Source organism: Copadichromis virginalis, linkage group LG2 (genome assembly GCF_057382275.1).
Source record: "Copadichromis virginalis isolate Kocher_CV1m ecotype Utaka linkage group LG2, C_Virginalis_male_GT1.1, whole genome shotgun sequence".
NCBI lineage: Eukaryota > Metazoa > Chordata > Actinopteri > Cichliformes > Cichlidae > Copadichromis > Copadichromis virginalis.
In genome coordinates this window covers 27,446,685-27,463,688 of record NC_140619.1, presented here as the reverse complement: position 1 = coordinate 27,463,688, position 17,004 = coordinate 27,446,685, and the positions used below count along the sequence as shown (strand labels likewise).

Below are 17,004 nucleotides of genomic sequence, written 5' to 3'. Positions count from 1 at the left end.
CCCTCACATTTAATTGGAAAAGGTAGCATTAAATATGTCACTCAAAGAGTTGTTGTACATAACCACTTAGTTTGAATATAAAATAGTCACTAAATTCTGATGCTGGTTGATGTAAAGCTTTAAAACCATAGAAAGGATTCTTGCAGTTTTGTGAAAAGAGGTAGAACGTCTTAGTAGTGGATTAAGTCACATTTCCAACTACAGACACATGTTCTGGACTTGAGGAAATAAAAGATCTAAAGCACAGTGTCTTAGACCAGTCTGCAAGGCTCAAGAGCTGAATCTGAGATATGGGTTTACAAAGGTTGCCCTCTGTTGGTGATTATGAATCCTGCAGAATAGTTGCACCTAAAAGCTGCATAGCATACAGCCAAGCTGACTGCCTATGCTGAGAAAGGTTTTTGAAAACCAATTTCTATCTTAATTAATTCAAAATTTATGCTAAAACTGCACCTATTGTGTTGGGGAGTCTTGAATTTATTAATTTATTGTATTGAATTTAGAAATAGATGGAATGAAAAAACCCCCAAAAAACCCTGTACACCCCCACCCCTCTTTGTCCCACAATGAAACAATCCCAAACATTAAAGAAATTATATGGCTCACCATTGTCCCTAACAAATATCTGGAATATGTGGAAATTATTTTCCATTCCTTAAATTTTTCTACATTTTCAGCTGATCTGCTCATTAAAGTATGCACAGTTGTACAGTGTAAAGTATTTCCCCCCTTCCTGATTTCTTAGGTTTTTACATATTTCTCACAATCACGTTTCAGATCATCAAACAAATTTTAACATAAGGCAAAGTTAACCTGGTAAATAGAATAAAGAAATTCATTAGTGGAAAAAGTTATCTACCTTCCTCCCCATGATGAACTAAGTGTGATTAACCACATTTATCAAAAATAGTAAGGTCAGTTTCTCCTGCCACACCCAGGTCTCATTACTGGCCTGTTGAATCAAGAAATCACTTAAATAGAACCTATCTCAGAAGTGAAGTTCGCTAAAAGATCTTGAAAAGTAACGCATCATGGAACGATTTAAAGAAACTCGAAAACAGATAAGGAACAGTCACTGACATTTATCAGTCTGGAAAGGTCTGGAAAGTGATTTCTCAGGCAATGCGACTCCAGTGACTCACAGTGAGAGCCATTATCCACAAATAGAGAAAAAATGGAACAGAGGTAAACCTTTGCAGGAGTTGCCGGCCTACCAAAATTACTCCAAGACAGCAACGATGACTCAGCCAGGAAGTCACAAAAAACCCCAAATCAACATTAAAGAACCGCAGGCTTCACACGTCTCAGTTAAGGTCAGAGTTTATGAGTCAACAATAAGAAAGAGAGTTGGGAGAGTTCAAGGAGAAAACCACCGCTGACCAAAAAGAACACAAAGGCTCGTCTCACAAAACATCTTGATGATATATTTAGGAATTTAAGGAAAATAGTCTTCGGACTGAGAAGACAAACAATGAACATTTGGGAACGTTTGAGTCCCGTTATATCTGGCATAAAACTAACACAGTATTTGGTCAAATAGAGCATCACACCAGCAGTCAAACACCGTGGTGGTAGTGTGATGGTCTGAGGCTGCCCCAGCCAACATGTATATATGGGCCCCACCTGGTTTTTGCGTGGGCTGGATGGGTATCATGTGGGCATGGGCTCAAACTGGGCTTTTTGTATGGGGCCTACTTGGGTTTTTCACATTAAACCCATATGGGCAATCCCAAGTGGGCACTTTTAGTAGGTCCAAACATGGGAAACACTTAACTTGGTCCAAAATGGGAAACACACGTAGGGCCCACTTGGGTTTTCCACCTAGGATAGACATGGGCTAACACAGTCATTTAAGGATAGGCTGTTGTTGTGTGTCCCAGGTGGGGCAAAGTGAGGTAATCAATATATGTTTTAGTATCGATGACAAAGGTGGGGCCCACCTGGTCAAACTATATGGGTTACACATGGGCAAATGCAAGTCAGACCCTGAAAACATGTCTATGTGGGCCCCATATGGGTTATGTTAAGTTAATATGGGCTTATATTTTATGTGGGCTCAGGATTGTTTAGTATATATGGGACCCACTTGGGTTTCTCACATCAAAACCATATGGGAAAAACCAAGTGGAAACATATAGTAGGTCCTTGCTGGGTCAAACATGGGAAACACTTAACTTGGTCCAAAATGGGAAACACACGTAGGGCCCACTTGGGTTTTCCACCTAGGATAGACATGGGCTAACACAGTCATTTAAGGATAGGCTGTTGTTGTGTGCCCCAGGTGGGGCAAAGTGAGGTAATCAACTTTGCTGCTGCAGGACCCGGACGACTTACCGTAATTGATGGAACTTTGAATTCTGCTCTCTACCAGAAAATCCTGAAGGAAAATGTCTGGCTAGCACTTCATGCCCTGAAGCCCAAGCCTGTTTGGATTATGAGTGGTACAATGATACAAAACACACCAAGTCCACTTCTAAATGACTTAAAAAACAGGAAAAACAAAAACAGAAGCAAAATAAAGATATTTTAGTGGCTTAGTCAAAGTCTGCATTAAAAACAGATTCGAGGGCAATTACTTTTTCACAAATTGGGATTTATAAATCATAATTTATCTCATTAATCTGTGTTTAATATTAAACTTTGCTTGGTGATCTGAATGATCTGTGACAACTAGTTCTTGAATTGTATATTAGTTAACATCACTACCACTTCAGTTTTTGCGCCTGTTTTATCTGCATAGCAGAGCCGCGTAGATCTCCAGCTGTGCATTGCATAACTTAAACAGAATCCACCCACTGTTATTTAATGTCGGTGTCTCACATTATTCTCGTGTGGCTGTGGTAACACGTTACAATCCACAGACGATCTGCCTCGTGAATCTTAAAACCGGTTCTCTGCTGGCTTTTTCCGTTTGCACTCCGTCTCACTGCACCAATGTGTTCTTCCGCGCAGCATCGTTCCTAATATGTTTTTTTAAACTTTAGTAAATAAAGAAATAACACGCGATAAAAGGAGAAAAATGTAATCACAAATCTTCTGAAATATTTTTACATCGCTACGTGCGATATTTATTACAGTTTTACACACGTGTCTCGGTAACGGCGGTGAACGGATCTAGTTTATCTCAAAAACGAGTTCCACCCATCTCGCCATTTTATGATCCACTGCTGCTTTGTTGGGAAGGGGAAGCTAGCAAGAGCCATTAAACCAACAGCACGTAACATGTTAGCTTAAAAACGAGCTCTTAACAGCAAGACAATTGATTGGGTATTAGCCAGCTGATACTAACCACTGCGAGATCTACATTTGTCGCTTTAGGGGAAAAAGAAACATACGTTAGGACATTAGTTTAGCTAACTCTGCATAGCTATTGGGGCAACGTGTTTTCTGCTTGTCGCAATTTTTTTTCTCTGAGATTGTTATCTGCTAGAGGACACATTGACGACCACCGTGCAAGACTCGAAGACCGAGGAGATGGCGAGCTCAGTGGGAAACGTGGCCGACAGCACAGGTTTGCTGTTTTTATGCAAGTAATTCTACACAGAAGGCAACAAGGCAAGCTTCAAAGACTGTGTCCTTGTGTAGGTTTTTCCTCCCTAGATGCGATCGAGCTAGTATCTAACAAATAGACCTTAAAAAAAGAAAATAGGTAAACTATTTTAACCCTGTTTTTATTTATTAAATTTGTCTTTTGTCCAACGTGGAAGAACATGTTAGTAATAGCAACGCGGGCTCAAATTTCTACCTCGTATCGCGACAATAAAAGCCCTAAAGCTAACATTAGCGTAATTTAGCTTTTAGCACAGGTTTGCGTCGAAGTAGCCGCAAATTGTCTACTAGTCACACTTTAACGCAGACGAATAAGCATTCCACGAAGGTGCTTTAGCGGTTTGCTCGGGGTATACCATTTTTGTTTCATTGATTTCATGTTTAAGGGTCGCTGTGAAAGCTAAGTCAGCACAAAGGGGCTTGAAGATGTCTTTGAAATTTGTTATCGGGGGGCCTTGCTACTGAAGTCTGGCCTGTGTCTACCGCTTAGCACAGATAGCCTTTAGGCTAATGGTAGCATTATCCCAAAGGTTATCGGCGATACTGATACCAGAACGGTTCTGAAACCCGGTATTTTCGCGCATTGACTGGTGGTTTAAGCATTTTAAGCTATACTCTTTCCACAAGTAATGTTACGTAAGTGTCATGACCGCTTGAGCAAACCGGATCTACTGCATTATTAGCCCTGCAGTAAAAGTTTAGCTATATGATGCGGCTTTGTTTTCTCAGCCCCACCTTTGAATAACTAGTTTGTTTTGTTGGAGCAGAGCGTTCTGATGTGTTCACTACCGCTTCAGATATATACATATACATACATACACACACACACACACACACACACACACACACACACACACACACACACACACACACACATACATAAAAATTGTATTAGAATAAGTTACAATAAAGTAATCTGGTGTTTCATAAAAGTACATATTTGATATGATAGATTACTAAACATCCAAAATGTGTTATGGAGAGTTTTTGCCAGAACCTCTCACACCTGTTTCATCCATCTGCTTGCCTGTTTTCCCATCACACACATTATTTTCCTCCATTTTTTTTATTTGTTAGACTTTATTGTGACTCCTACCCACACAATAAGATGTAAAATCCCCAAATGTGTATCATGAGTCCCCCCCCCCTTTTATTTTGAGTTCAAATTGTGTTAGTCACTCTTCTTAAATTAAAGCATTTGTCTTATTTTCCTCTTTAAAAAAATTCTGTTATCATTTGTCTGATTTTAATTTTTTCCATCACCTCTAACGTGTCGTTTTCCCCCTCCTTGGCTTATGTTGGTGCTCCAGAACCAACAAAACGTATGCTTTCCTTCCAAGGGTTGGCTGAGCTGGCGCACCGGGAGTATCAGTCAGGGGATTTTGAGGCAGCTGAGCGCCACTGCATGCAGCTGTGGAGGCAGGAGCCTGATAACACAGGCGTGCTGTTGCTCCTGTCCTCCATCCACTTCCAGTGCCGAAGACTCGACAGGTGAGGTGTTGGGGGGGTGGAAAAGCACACTGGGCATGTGAGCAGTAGCAGAGGAAAATGGGTCGTCTTGGCTTTGAGTGCACACACTGGGGAGTCCTGTGGAGCAGCTGGGCTGTCTTGTGCAAATCCTGTTATGTGGTTTAACTTGGGTTTTGTGCATTTCTGGTGGTTGGAGTGTAACCTTTCTTTTCAGGTGCTTGGGTCTTTCAAGTAATATGATCTAAAGGCTTTTTCACTCATTTCAAATCCTTAAATGTGGACAATGCCAGTATCATTACAGCCTTGTAATGCTGTTGAATTTGGTATTTAACCATAATACAAATGCTAAACTTGTATGCTTTTGTTGTTTACCCCAAAAACTGTTGGTTAGTAAAAATGTTCCATGACAGCTCACAGGATCAAATTGAATATGGTGATCATCTTCGTGGTATTTTCATCATAACTTATTTTGGGCTGTACTGCCTGCATGTTTGCATAGTAGACATTTGAATAAAAAGTTTTGCTCAGGTGCTGAGGCTCATGTTAATGTGTCTTGATATTTGGGATTTTCATCATATTTGACAATGCATCTTAAACTAATTTTCTGTTCTTTAACATCTTGGGCCTTGCTGTTGTTTCTACACAGCAGTTTGAACCAACTGTGTCAGCTCTGGAGTGTAATAGTTTGTGCATAATCTTTCCTTGCAGGTCTGCTCATTTCAGTACCTTGGCCATCAAGCAGAACCCAATGTTGGCTGAGGCCTACTCCAACCTGGGGAATGTGTACAAGGAGCGTGGGCAGCTGCAGGAGGCAATAGAGCATTATCGCCATGCTCTGAGACTCAAGCCAGATTTTATTGACGGGTACATCAACTTGGCTGCAGCTCTGGTGGCCGCAGGAGATATGGAGGGAGCCGTGCAGGCTTATGTCTCCGCATTACAATACAACCCAGTGAGTTAATTTATATTTTTTTCTAAATTGTATGTGTCAATGCCCTATACATTTATTTAGTTGGAATGGCCACAAATAGGCTGTTTATAGAATTTTTTTTATTTTTTTTCCATCTTCACAGGATCTATATTGTGTGCGCAGTGACTTGGGGAATTTGCTTAAAGCCCTCGGGCGTTTGGAAGAGGCCAAGGTATGTTACAGCGCGTTGGCGTATACTTAGATGTGGCGTTTGTATTTTTGTTGTAGATCTTTTTTTCTTTCTTTCTTTTTTCCTCCTTGTCCATCAATTTTGTTTTTAGTGTCACTCACTAAGACCATAGATGTTTTTTGTTTTTTTTCTCCGCTTTGACATTTTTAAAGCAGTCTTACTATTCAACCCACTTATGTGAAGGACAGAAAATGGAAGCATCTCCTCATTTTTCAGAGTTGCAGTTAGCTTCTTATCCCCTTATTTTAAACCTTTTTGAAGTACTGGACTGTAATGGGTTAACACCCATATGTGGAAATCAGGTTTTCTGAATTTCTTTTAAAAAAAACAAAGCAATACACATACTGTTTTGTTTTTTTGTTTTTTTTAGACGGCTTACATTTAAAAAAAAAAAAAAAATTTTTTTAGTGTACACATTACATTCGTCTCTACCCTATATCACTTTTAGTCCCAATGTCCTTTGCTTTACACAGACCTCTTATCAGAGATCAGTCCCTTTCCCTTCCAGGAAGAAAGGCTGGAGTTTCAAAATTCACACAGCTGAACTAACCTCGGCCCCATGCATTTCCATAAAGTTGACTTTGGAGGAAAATCGCTGGCTCGGTCTTTGAAGAAATTATGAACTGATGAAAAGTTAGTTTATCTTTGCAGTGCAAAAGATAAGATGGTTTCTAACCTAACTACTATACTCCTGTATTGTTTTTCTTTCAAGTGCCCTTATGACAGGTTCTTCTCAGTTTGCTGTCAGTTTGGGGGTGCTACACTTCAATTTATCACTTTTAAATGTATCTATATTCTTGGGGGGGGGGGTTACCTGAATTGGGTTAAATTTGTGATTATGGAGTTGTCTTGCTGGTTACAGGCCATCTTATTTCGTGCTAGAGGGGGGTAAAGGAGTGGGGAGGAGCATCAGGGAGTCACAAGCTCCCCAGCTCTGTCGCTCCGCCCCCCCGCGCGCTTGCTGAGGATTGGTGGAGTGGGCGCGCTCAAAGCTGTCTTCCTGACCCTTCAGTTTCATTTAATCAGTGCTTGAGCACATTCCCAACAGTGCCTTTCCGCACATATACATCAATTTTTGGATCCACTTGATGGATTTTATCCAGCTGGTTATCTCTTCAGATATCCACTGCTTTTAAATTGTTAACTGAACATATGGATTTAAGAGCAGTCATTCTCACATGCCTTAAAGTGGCACAAATGCTGTCAGGCAGACAGCTTACCATCGGTACTCCACCGCCTGCGTCAGATGCTGGGTTAGAAAGACAGAAGCACGCGCAACAGCGATGACCTCTTTATTTCAGAGCTGTGGAGGCTTCTAGATACAAATAATTAAACCACAGACTTTTCTCCATTGGCCAGGACTCAAGAAAGCAGGCCAGGATAAAGAAATCAAAGTTCTATAAATATTTCATGAAAATGCAAAAAAAGAAAAGCCATGATTAATACTTCTTCCCTTTTTTCTTCAAATATGTAATATTATTCCCAAAGAAATGGGATCAGTTCATTTGGGCAAGATCAAGCCAGTAACTGCCCTCCTGTTCTGTGATTGTAAAAACTGAATTGAGAATTTACTGGAAGCTTGACTTTCCCTGGTACTGCACAGATCAAAGCCTTTCTTCCCTCCCAGTTACCCCTAAAGCATTCCTTTTGTTTTCTTTGAAATGAAACATTCATTTGCATGAATGAAAACTAAGGCTAGTATTATAGTTTTTGTTTGTTATTTGGACAAAAGTGCTTTTTTATTTTTATTTCCATATTTTAAAAAAAATGTATTGTTTGAGAACTTTTACTAACGATCTTGTTTTCTGATTTTTGTCTCTTTTGGTTTTTCCACAACTGATATTGTTATTTAGAAGGTTTCAGGTGGGTGACACTATTCCTGCGTAGGTGCCTGGCGGAAAGGAACACTAGGGCAGCCTCAGTCCTCTCCTCTTCTTCCAGCCAGCTGCGACCACCACTCTGACAAAGTCCAAAAATATGGTAACGGGTTTGTAACTGCCAACAAAAGAAAAACCACCTTACTTCATGCTTGAGCTCCTCTGTCTTGTGGCTTCCTTTTGAAGAGCAAAAGAAAAAAGTAAAAAATAATAATAATAGTAGTAATAATAATAGTAGAGCATTACAGTAAGCATTTCTTAAAATATGCCATACTAATTACCCAACTTTATATTATGTAAAAAAAGAAACTTGGTTTTGGAAGCATTAATCATGAAAAACAAGTAAGAACCCTCTAACTCTTACATTTTGGTTATTTTTTTCCTGTTTTGTTTTGATTTCCCTTCTTTATTTGGAGTTGCAGCGTTCTGATGATCATGCAGATAGTGCGCTGTGAGTCTGCAGTAACGCAGGGGCTGCGCAGCGATATCTTCCAAGCAACCAAAAAGGCGGAAAGCGCAAGCGTGCGGCTCCCCCATACCCTTCATTCCCTTTGGCCTGTTAGTTGTGGACCTCCCCCCTCTTGCAACCAGCCTGGTTGCCAAGTGCCCCTAAATTTCAAGTGTAATTGGCTTATGACAAAACCAAAGACAACGTTTTGTGACAAATGGCAGTGTAATTATCTTAGCATTTAACCACTGCCTTTCTCTGTATTCAGAGCCATTTTGTGGGTGCCGAGTGTGTGCCAGTCTGGTGTTGCAAGTGTTCTGTCAGGGGTTGTTGGTCTGCAGCTGTTTCACGTGGCCATTCAGCAAGCGTAGCGGCGCAATAAGAACCTTTGCCAGGAGCAAGGTCATGCAAAGAGCATAATATGGTGCACAGGCGTGGTGACCCACGCAGCGCGCTCGTGTTTCTTGCGCATGCATTACAGGGACTTTCACCTGCACAAAATGCCCAGCATCCCAGGTTGTGAGATGCCTTGCTAACATCAAATAGAGATTTCATGCAGTTTGTTTGTTGGTACTTTAAATTTTAATAAAAATTGTTATTAGGGTGGGCAGACAGCAGATTTTACTGGCTCTAGTAACCACTACATTTGGTAAGGATGTGGTCATAACTGGAGGATGAGGCCCTATGTGTGGGTGTCGGTTGGATCCGCGCAGCGTAGGAAAAAGCATTGCAGCTTTGCGCGGCAGACTTGTGCGCAGGCGAGCCCATGCTGTAGACTCACTTTTTGCCATCATGGAGAATGGTCACTAATTTTGCTTTCTCTTGCTTTTTGTTTTCTCTTTTGCTTTTATTCTCAATCTCTTTTTTTTTTTTAATTTTTTTTTTTTATCAAACCCTCCCCCCCCCCTTCTATGCACTATACCTCTCCCATTCTACCTCTTCTCCTTTCCTGTGGTTATTTTAAACCCATTGAAGGCTTGTTACCTGAAAGCCATTGAGACTCAGCCCAACTTTGCCGTGGCTTGGAGCAACTTGGGCTGTGTGTTCAATGCCCAGGGAGAGATATGGCTGGCCATACACCATTTTGAAAAGGTCAGTTGCATAGTTTTTTGTAACATTAATCAAACTATATTATGAGACACCTTAACAGTATCAAATATAAAGTCTTTTTCCTTGGTTTTTAGGCAGTGACACTGGATCCAAATTTCCTTGATGCATACATCAATTTAGGCAATGTTTTGAAGGAGGCCCGCATCTTTGACAGGTGAGTCTAAATCATGACAGATTTTTGCATCTGCTTGTGGGTTTTTTGTTTTTAGGTTGTAGCATACATCATTTCCTTTTAAATGTTTGCAGAATATTCATAACTTTTATTCACATCTTCCAGAGCTGTGGCTGGATACTTGAGAGCCCTGAGTCTGAGCCCCAATCATGCTGTTGTCCATGGAAATCTGGCCTGTGTCTACTATGAGCAGGGCCTCATTGACCTTGCTATTGACACCTACCGCCGTGCTATTGAATTGCAGCCCCACTTTCCTGATGCCTACTGCAATTTGGCAAACGCTCTAAAGGAGAAAGGAAATGTAATGTGTTTTTTGTCTCGAATCTTGAGTACCTCTGAGGTCATTAAACACTTGCTGAGTTTTTACTGACTGAGTTCTATTTTCCCTAACAGGTGTCTGAAGCCGAAGAGTGCTACAACACAGCTTTGCGTTTGTGTCCAACTCATGCCGACTCCCTTAACAACTTGGCCAATATCAAGCGTGAGCAGGGCTACATCGAGGAAGCTGTTCAGCTCTACAGAAAAGCCTTAGAGGTGGGTTTAACATTGTCAAGATTAACAGATTTGAAATATTCACTTTTACAGTAAAAATGATCATGTGGTGATACTTATTCAAACTTTATTCATCAGGTGTTCCCAGAGTTTGCAGCAGCTCACTCTAACTTGGCCAGTGTGTTGCAGCAGCAGGGAAAACTGCAGGAAGCCCTCATGCACTACAAAGAGGCAATCAGGTTTGTAAATGAATGCTGGAGACAACTGTGGACTTTGAGTTTATGCCTGAAATTAGCTTTCTTTTTCTTTGTTGGGCTCATGTTTAATCACTCCTGTCACTTTTCTAAAGTGAGAATAGCTGTCTTAGTTCAGACATGTTACTGATCTACTAACTTTAAATGGATGTTTGATTTGTAGCATTCCTAAAAGTCCCGTTGGCAACATTTACCGAAAAAGCTGCTATCTTAATAACTGCTGCTAAATAACTTAAAGTTTGTACATGAAAATAGAGCAGTAAGTATACTGTGAAGCCACCTGAGTGTTGCCAGATATGAGTGAAAAATTAAATCCATTAATTTCTCTCCTGTGACACTCCTATGATTATTTACTTTTGTGTAAAAAGACCTGACAGCTGAGTAATTTTGTTATGTGGTCTGTTTGAATTTTAGAATCAGCCCCACATTTGCTGATGCCTACTCAAACATGGGGAATACACTAAAAGAAATGCAAGATGTTCAGGGAGCTCTGCAGTGTTATACTCGTGCCATCCAGATCAACCCCGCCTTTGCTGATGCTCACAGCAATTTAGCCTCAATCCATAAGGTAGGAATATTTCTTAATTTTACTCTTCATATGCTCTCTCTAGATGATAGATAGATATAGCACTTCACTATTAGATTATCCACCTCCAGGTTGCTTCTGATGTTGCTTTTCACATTAAATTAGTAAATTTAAAGATGTATTTTCACACAAACCTAATTAAAAATTGAGCAATGGATACCTGAATTAGCACCCGTTTGTTAGTTGAGTATGCCTTTTGGAGTTTTAATTTTTATGTTTGTATTTATTTTATTTTTAGGATTCTGGAAACATCCCAGAGGCTATTGCATCTTATCGCACAGCCTTGAAACTGAAGCCTGACTTCCCTGATGCTTACTGCAACTTGGCACACTGCCTACAGGTGTTCATCTGCTGTTATACTGCATCTTTCTATTTTTTATTTTTTTTTACTTCTGCTGTTATCAAAACAAATTTTCTGACTACTTTTTGTTGTTGTTTTTGCCCCCCACTTTTTCAGATTGTGTGTGACTGGACAGATTATGATGAGCGGATGAAAAAGCTTGTGAGCATTGTGGCAGACCAACTGGAGAAGAACCGCTTGCCCTCAGTGCACCCACACCACAGCATGCTGTATCCGCTCTCTCACAGCTTCCGCAAGGCCATTGCTGAGCGCCACGGAAACCTTTGCCTGGACAAGGTAGACAAAATGATCAAAGCAAGTAAAGCTTTAATATATATTTTGGGAGGGTGGAAGGTGGCTGGTGATGGAAGTGCCTGCAGGGTATGGGGAAGGTAAGGGGGGTGGGCAAGGTACTGGGTATAAAGAAGTAGAGAAGCTGGTGGTGAGTGGGTCGCTTGGAGTGATGAAGGTATAGGGGGTAAGAAATGATTTTTGGGCAAACAAATTTTTATGTTGTCAGTCAAACATCTGCCATGTAGACTTTACTGTCCTACTGTACACGTATTCTTATAACATTACTTACTCCACAGATTAATGCACTGCACAAACCGGCTTACGAGCATCCCAAGGATCTGAAAGCTAGCGGTGGACGTCTGCGCATTGGATATGTAAGCTCTGACTTTGGCAACCATCCAACCTCCCACCTGATGCAGTCCATTCCTGGAATGCACAATCCTGAAAAATTTGAGGTAATTTCAACTCTGAATTGGTTTTTATGGTTTAAAAAAAACGGTGCTTATTACACTCTGCAATGTATTGACACAGTGTTGACTAAAGTCTTAATTTTGTTTTCCTTACCCTAAAGGTGTTTTGCTATGCACTCAGCCCTGATGATAGTACCAATTTCCGTGTGAAAGTGGTCGCTGAAGCTCATCATTTCACAGACCTCTCACAGGTAACTCGTAACATGTTGTTTCCTCAACAGTATCTTTCTATTTATAACACATCAACCTTGAGCATTTCTATTTTTAACTTGGAAGTCATTTCAACCATTGTGCTGTCAGATGCAATGTCAGGAACTCTAGCCATTTACATAAACTGTAATTTTTGTCTCCAGATACCTTGCAATGGCAAGGCAGCTGATCGTATTCACCAGGATGGAATCAACATTCTAGTGAATATGAATGGATACACCAAGGGAGCAAGAAATGAGCTCTTCGCCCTCCGCCCTGCCCCTGTTCAGGTAAGCCTTACATGTAAATTGTTAGCCTGTCTAGGGGATAGCTATATTTCTGCTTGTGCAATATACTGACCGTGAAAACGCACAGCTAACAATTTCTACCTATTCAATAGGCTATGTGGCTAGGTTACCCTGGAACCAGCGGAGCTCCCTTCATGGACTACATCATCACAGACAAGGAGACATCGCCTACAGAAGTGGCTGAGCAGTACTCAGAGAAACTTGCCTACATGCCCAATACCTTCTTCATTGGAGACCATGCCAACATGTTCCCTCACCTCAAGGTTTGTCCAGCCTTACAATGCTGCAGATTGATTCTATGAGCTGTCTTGTTTTCCTAAAATTTTACTTTCACTGTTGTTGTAACTTTATTTATTTTTGACCAACAGAAAAAGGCAGTGATTGATTTCAAGTCTAACGGGCACATCTTTGACAACCGCATCGTTCTTAATGGTATTGATCTGAAGGCCTTCTTGGACAGTCTGCCCGATGTCAAAGTGATAAAGGTGAGTAAGGAAAAATATCCAGAAACTTTATTAAAACAGATGTTTAATCTGAAACAATAATTCTGATTATTGATGAACATGTTTTATTTATTTTTTAATCGACCAGATGAAGTGTGACAACAACCAGGAATCTACTTGTGACACAAATGGAGCCCTGTCCATGCCTGTAATTCCCATGAACACAGCAGCTGAAGCAATCATCAACATGATCAATCAAGGCCAAATCCAGGTCACAATCAATGGCTTCACTGTCAGCAATGGCCTAGCCACCACACAGGTAAGAGTCACTATTAGACGTACACACTTTGGCCACTTTTGCTTCATGTAAACACACTGTCTGGACACCCTGGTCACGTTCCCATATATTGTCACATGCTGCTTCTTTTTACAGAAGTATTTTAGTCAATGTTCCCTCATTTAGGAGGGACTTTAAAACAAAACACTTTAAAACAAATGTAAGCGTTAAGGCCGCAATATTTTCATTCCTCATGTTTAGATCAGTAACAAAGCTGCAACTGGGGAGGAGGTGCCACGCACGATTGTTGTAACAACTCGTTCTCAGTATGGTCTCCCAGAGGACTCCATTGTCTACTGCAACTTCAACCAGCTCTACAAGATTGATCCACCTACTCTCCAGATGTGGGTCAATGTAAGTTTGGACTGTCCTTATTATTAATGAACTGGAGTTCCTTTAACTAAGAAATTCTGTTTAAGGGCGTTTCAGTGTGTGTGTGTGTGTGTGTGTGTGTGTGTGTGTGTGTACACATATATGCGTGTGTGTGTACACATATATGCGTGTGTGTGTACACATATATGCGTGTGTGTGTACACATATATGCGTGTGTGTGTGTGCACATATATGCGTGTGTGTGTGTGCACATATATGCGTGTGTGTGTGTGCACATATATGTGTGTGTGCACATATATGTGTGTGTGCACATATATGTGTGTGTGCACATATATGTGTGTGTGCACATATATGCGTGTGTGTGTGTGTGCACATATATGCGTGTGTGTGTAAAAATAAATAATCAATCTCTTAACATTTGTCTTGTTGCAGATCCTAAAGCGCGTGCCCAACAGCGTATTGTGGCTTCTTCGCTTCCCTGCAGTTGGTGAGCCCAACATCCAGCAGTATGCTCAGAACATGGGTCTGCCAGGCTCTCGGATCATTTTTTCTCCTGTGGCCCCCAAGGAGGAGCATGTGAGAAGGGGCCAGCTTGCTGATGTGTGCCTAGACACTCCTCTGTGCAACGGTCATACCACAGGCATGGATGTTCTCTGGGCTGGAACACCCATGGTTACTATGCCTGGTGAGCAGAGTTTTCAGGAATAGGCTTGGCTGCCACAAACGATTATTTTGATAGTCGATTAGTCACGTATTATTTTTGCGATTAGTCGACTAATCAGATCATGCATCCATTGGACGTAAACGTACAGCTTGGTGCACCAGCATGCATCTGCTCTTATAACTATCATTAGCTTACAGCTTTAAGTGTTTAAGGTCTGTGCTAACTAAAAATAAAGACAAGATGATAGTTTATTAAATTGTAATGAAATTTGCAGATTGTTTCGGTGAAGTTTAATAAACTCCTTGCTATCTAAAATATAACGGGACACCGGAGTATATTCTCGAGCATGTTACACTTCTGATAATCAGTTGTCTGCTTGACGTTTATTCAGCTGTGTAAAAACTATAACTTTAATCTCAGCCAAACCGATTTACTCAGGAACAAATAAAATACTAAAAAAAGCCAAACAGTAACATTTTTAAGTTATCTAAGTGACTTATATATGTTTAACCTGAGTAGCGAAAGACGGCGGTGGGTTTGAAAACTATTTGCCCAGAGTCAGGGGTTCTCACCGGCTCTAGTGAGCTTTGCCCCCGGCTAGCTATCGAGCTAGTGGGTAACGGACATCAGAGCGCTTTTCAAAATATGTGGTGTCTTGATAAACTGAGCAGATATTTGAGGCTTGCACAGCTACATTCTCGCCTGAAAATGTTAAACGTTTATTTTGTGACCTAGAAAGAATAAGAGTAATATTAAAACTAACTAGCTGCCGCCACTGTTGGAAATTGAGCCGGGCTGCTCTAATTCTGGGACAAAGCTACTTCTTCGGGGTTTTCCTTGTACATGCAGTGCTGCCATCTTTAGTTTCATTCTGTTATTACACTCTTAAATCCTACTACTTATTCCTGCATCTTTTGGGATCTTACAAAGCTTCAAACGACACGTCGACTATCACATCAGTCGTCGACTATTTTGATAGTCGACATAATTGTGACTAGTCGACTAATTGTGGCAGCCCTACTACCAATTGTTGCCATAACACAAGTTGAATAATTAACAGATTTTAAAAAATATAAAAACATGACCATGAGGAGAATGTTAATTGAAACCTGTTTTCTTTTAAAATATTGACACCACTGTAGGTGAGACTCTTGCATCCCGTGTGGCTGCCTCACAACTCAACTGTCTGGGCTGCCCTGATCTAATAGCTCAAAGCCGCCAGGACTATGAGGACATAGCAGTCAAACTGGGCTCCGACATGGAATAGTAAGTAGATGTTTATCCTAAACACTTAATTTTATTTATTTTTAAAACATCCTTTGTCACCTGCGAACTCTGATTACTCGCCCTCCTCCTATAGCCTGAAGATGGTCCGAGCGCGTGTTTGGAAGCAGAGAATTTGCAGCCCTCTTTTCAACACCAAGCAGTACACAATGGACCTGGAGAGGCTCTATCTGCAGATGTGGGAGCACCACAGTAATGGCAACAAGCCAGATCACTTGGTCAAACACCAGGCAGTAGAGGCTAGTGAAAATGCTTGAACTGGAAGCATGCAGAATTATTTTCCCCTTTCCCCCAGCCATTTTAAACCCCCATCAGCACCATAGTTTGAATGGTCCGTTTCCACTCCAGCCCCTTGTCGAACTTTTGTCTGTATCACTCTCCTTTGCTATTAATGGGACTCTTGTTTTCAAGGAGCCTACACATGTTCACATTTATATCCCATTTACACTGATCGTTGCCTCTCACATCTGCATCTACTGAGCCAGATTGATCCTGAGACATTCAGGCAACTCTTCTGAGACTCTTGTCCTAAAACACAGTATAGGTATTTGGTGAGCATGAAAGGATTGTGAATGCCTGGCTTCCCTTTTTTTTTTTTTTTTTTTTTTTTTTTCTCCCTCTTTCCCTTTTTTGGTACTTGGATCGATGGATTTACTTTCTTCTGTCATTGTGCATATGGGACTAAGTGCAGCTTGTGGAGAGAATTTCCAGCCGTCATTACTTGTTGATCTATTTATAAATGGATTAAGAGTGTTGTGTGTTTTAAAAATGACATTGTTGCACCATGGAAATTGTACCTGACATGTTTCATCAGCTTTAACATGCAATTATAAAATATAAATTGCTGCAACTCTTTAGTTTTTTTTTTTTTTGTTTTTTTTGTTTGTTTTTTTTTTAAATCACACACACCTGAAGCAGGCGGGTAAGTATTTCTAAGCAAATTTTCTTTTTCTTTTTTTTTTTTTTTTTATTGTCTGTTTACCTTTATGCTGTCAACGATGCCATGAGGCACTATATATAATAAATATTGAGATGGCAATCACTTTGTATGGTGTTTTGTACTCGATGGTAAAGCCGGTGAAAAACTGAAACCCTACCCCCTTTGTTTCTTAAATCCTCATCAGTGTGCGGTCAGCAGCTCACAGCACATTGTTAAACTTGGCAGATTTATGTACTTGTATTCAGCTGTGCCTTTCTGGGTCCATTGGAGTCTGCTGACAAAAT

At 40.7% G+C, this 17,004-nt stretch overlaps 1 protein-coding gene across 6 annotated transcripts; it reads left to right on the top strand.

Annotated features, from left to right (window-relative positions):
- The first annotated feature begins 3,152 nt into the window (after positions 1–3,152).
- Positions 3,153–16,819, top strand: LOC146717462 (UDP-N-acetylglucosamine--peptide N-acetylglucosaminyltransferase 110 kDa subunit). 6 transcript variants are annotated; one of them, XM_085476627.1, is made up of 22 exons: positions 3,153–3,511; positions 4,890–5,040; positions 5,728–5,971; positions 6,093–6,161; positions 9,480–9,596; positions 9,689–9,768; positions 9,892–10,087; positions 10,180–10,320; positions 10,417–10,517; positions 10,947–11,100; positions 11,357–11,458; positions 11,576–11,755; positions 12,049–12,207; positions 12,324–12,413; positions 12,576–12,701; positions 12,812–12,982; positions 13,088–13,204; positions 13,311–13,481; positions 13,701–13,853; positions 14,265–14,517; positions 15,639–15,762; positions 15,857–16,819. In XM_085476627.1, exons 1-22 carry the CDS (start codon positions 3,475–3,477, stop codon positions 16,035–16,037), a joined length of 3,117 nt encoding a protein of 1,038 aa, XP_085332753.1. In that variant the 5' UTR covers positions 3,153–3,474; the 3' UTR covers positions 16,038–16,819. The 6 variants fall into 6 exon arrangements, with proteins under 6 accessions (XP_085332753.1, XP_085332736.1, XP_085332728.1 ...); XM_085476610.1 differs by having other exon boundaries at positions 11,576–11,773; XM_085476602.1 differs by having other exon boundaries at positions 4,860–5,040.
- The last annotated feature ends 185 nt before the right edge of the window (positions 16,820–17,004 follow it).

Excerpts from the sequence above, each read along its gene's own strand:
- LOC146717462 (XM_085476594.1), top strand. The coding sequence starts at position 3,475 with ATGGCGAGCTCAGTGGGAAACGTGGCCGACAGCACAG. Across the intron at positions 3,512-4,859 it reads AAACGTGGCCGACAGCACAG|AACCAACAAAACGTATGCTT; the intron begins GTTTGCTGTTTT and ends TTGGTGCTCCAG. Across the intron at positions 5,041-5,727 it reads CAGTGCCGAAGACTCGACAG|GTCTGCTCATTTCAGTACCT; the intron begins GTGAGGTGTTGG and ends CTTTCCTTGCAG.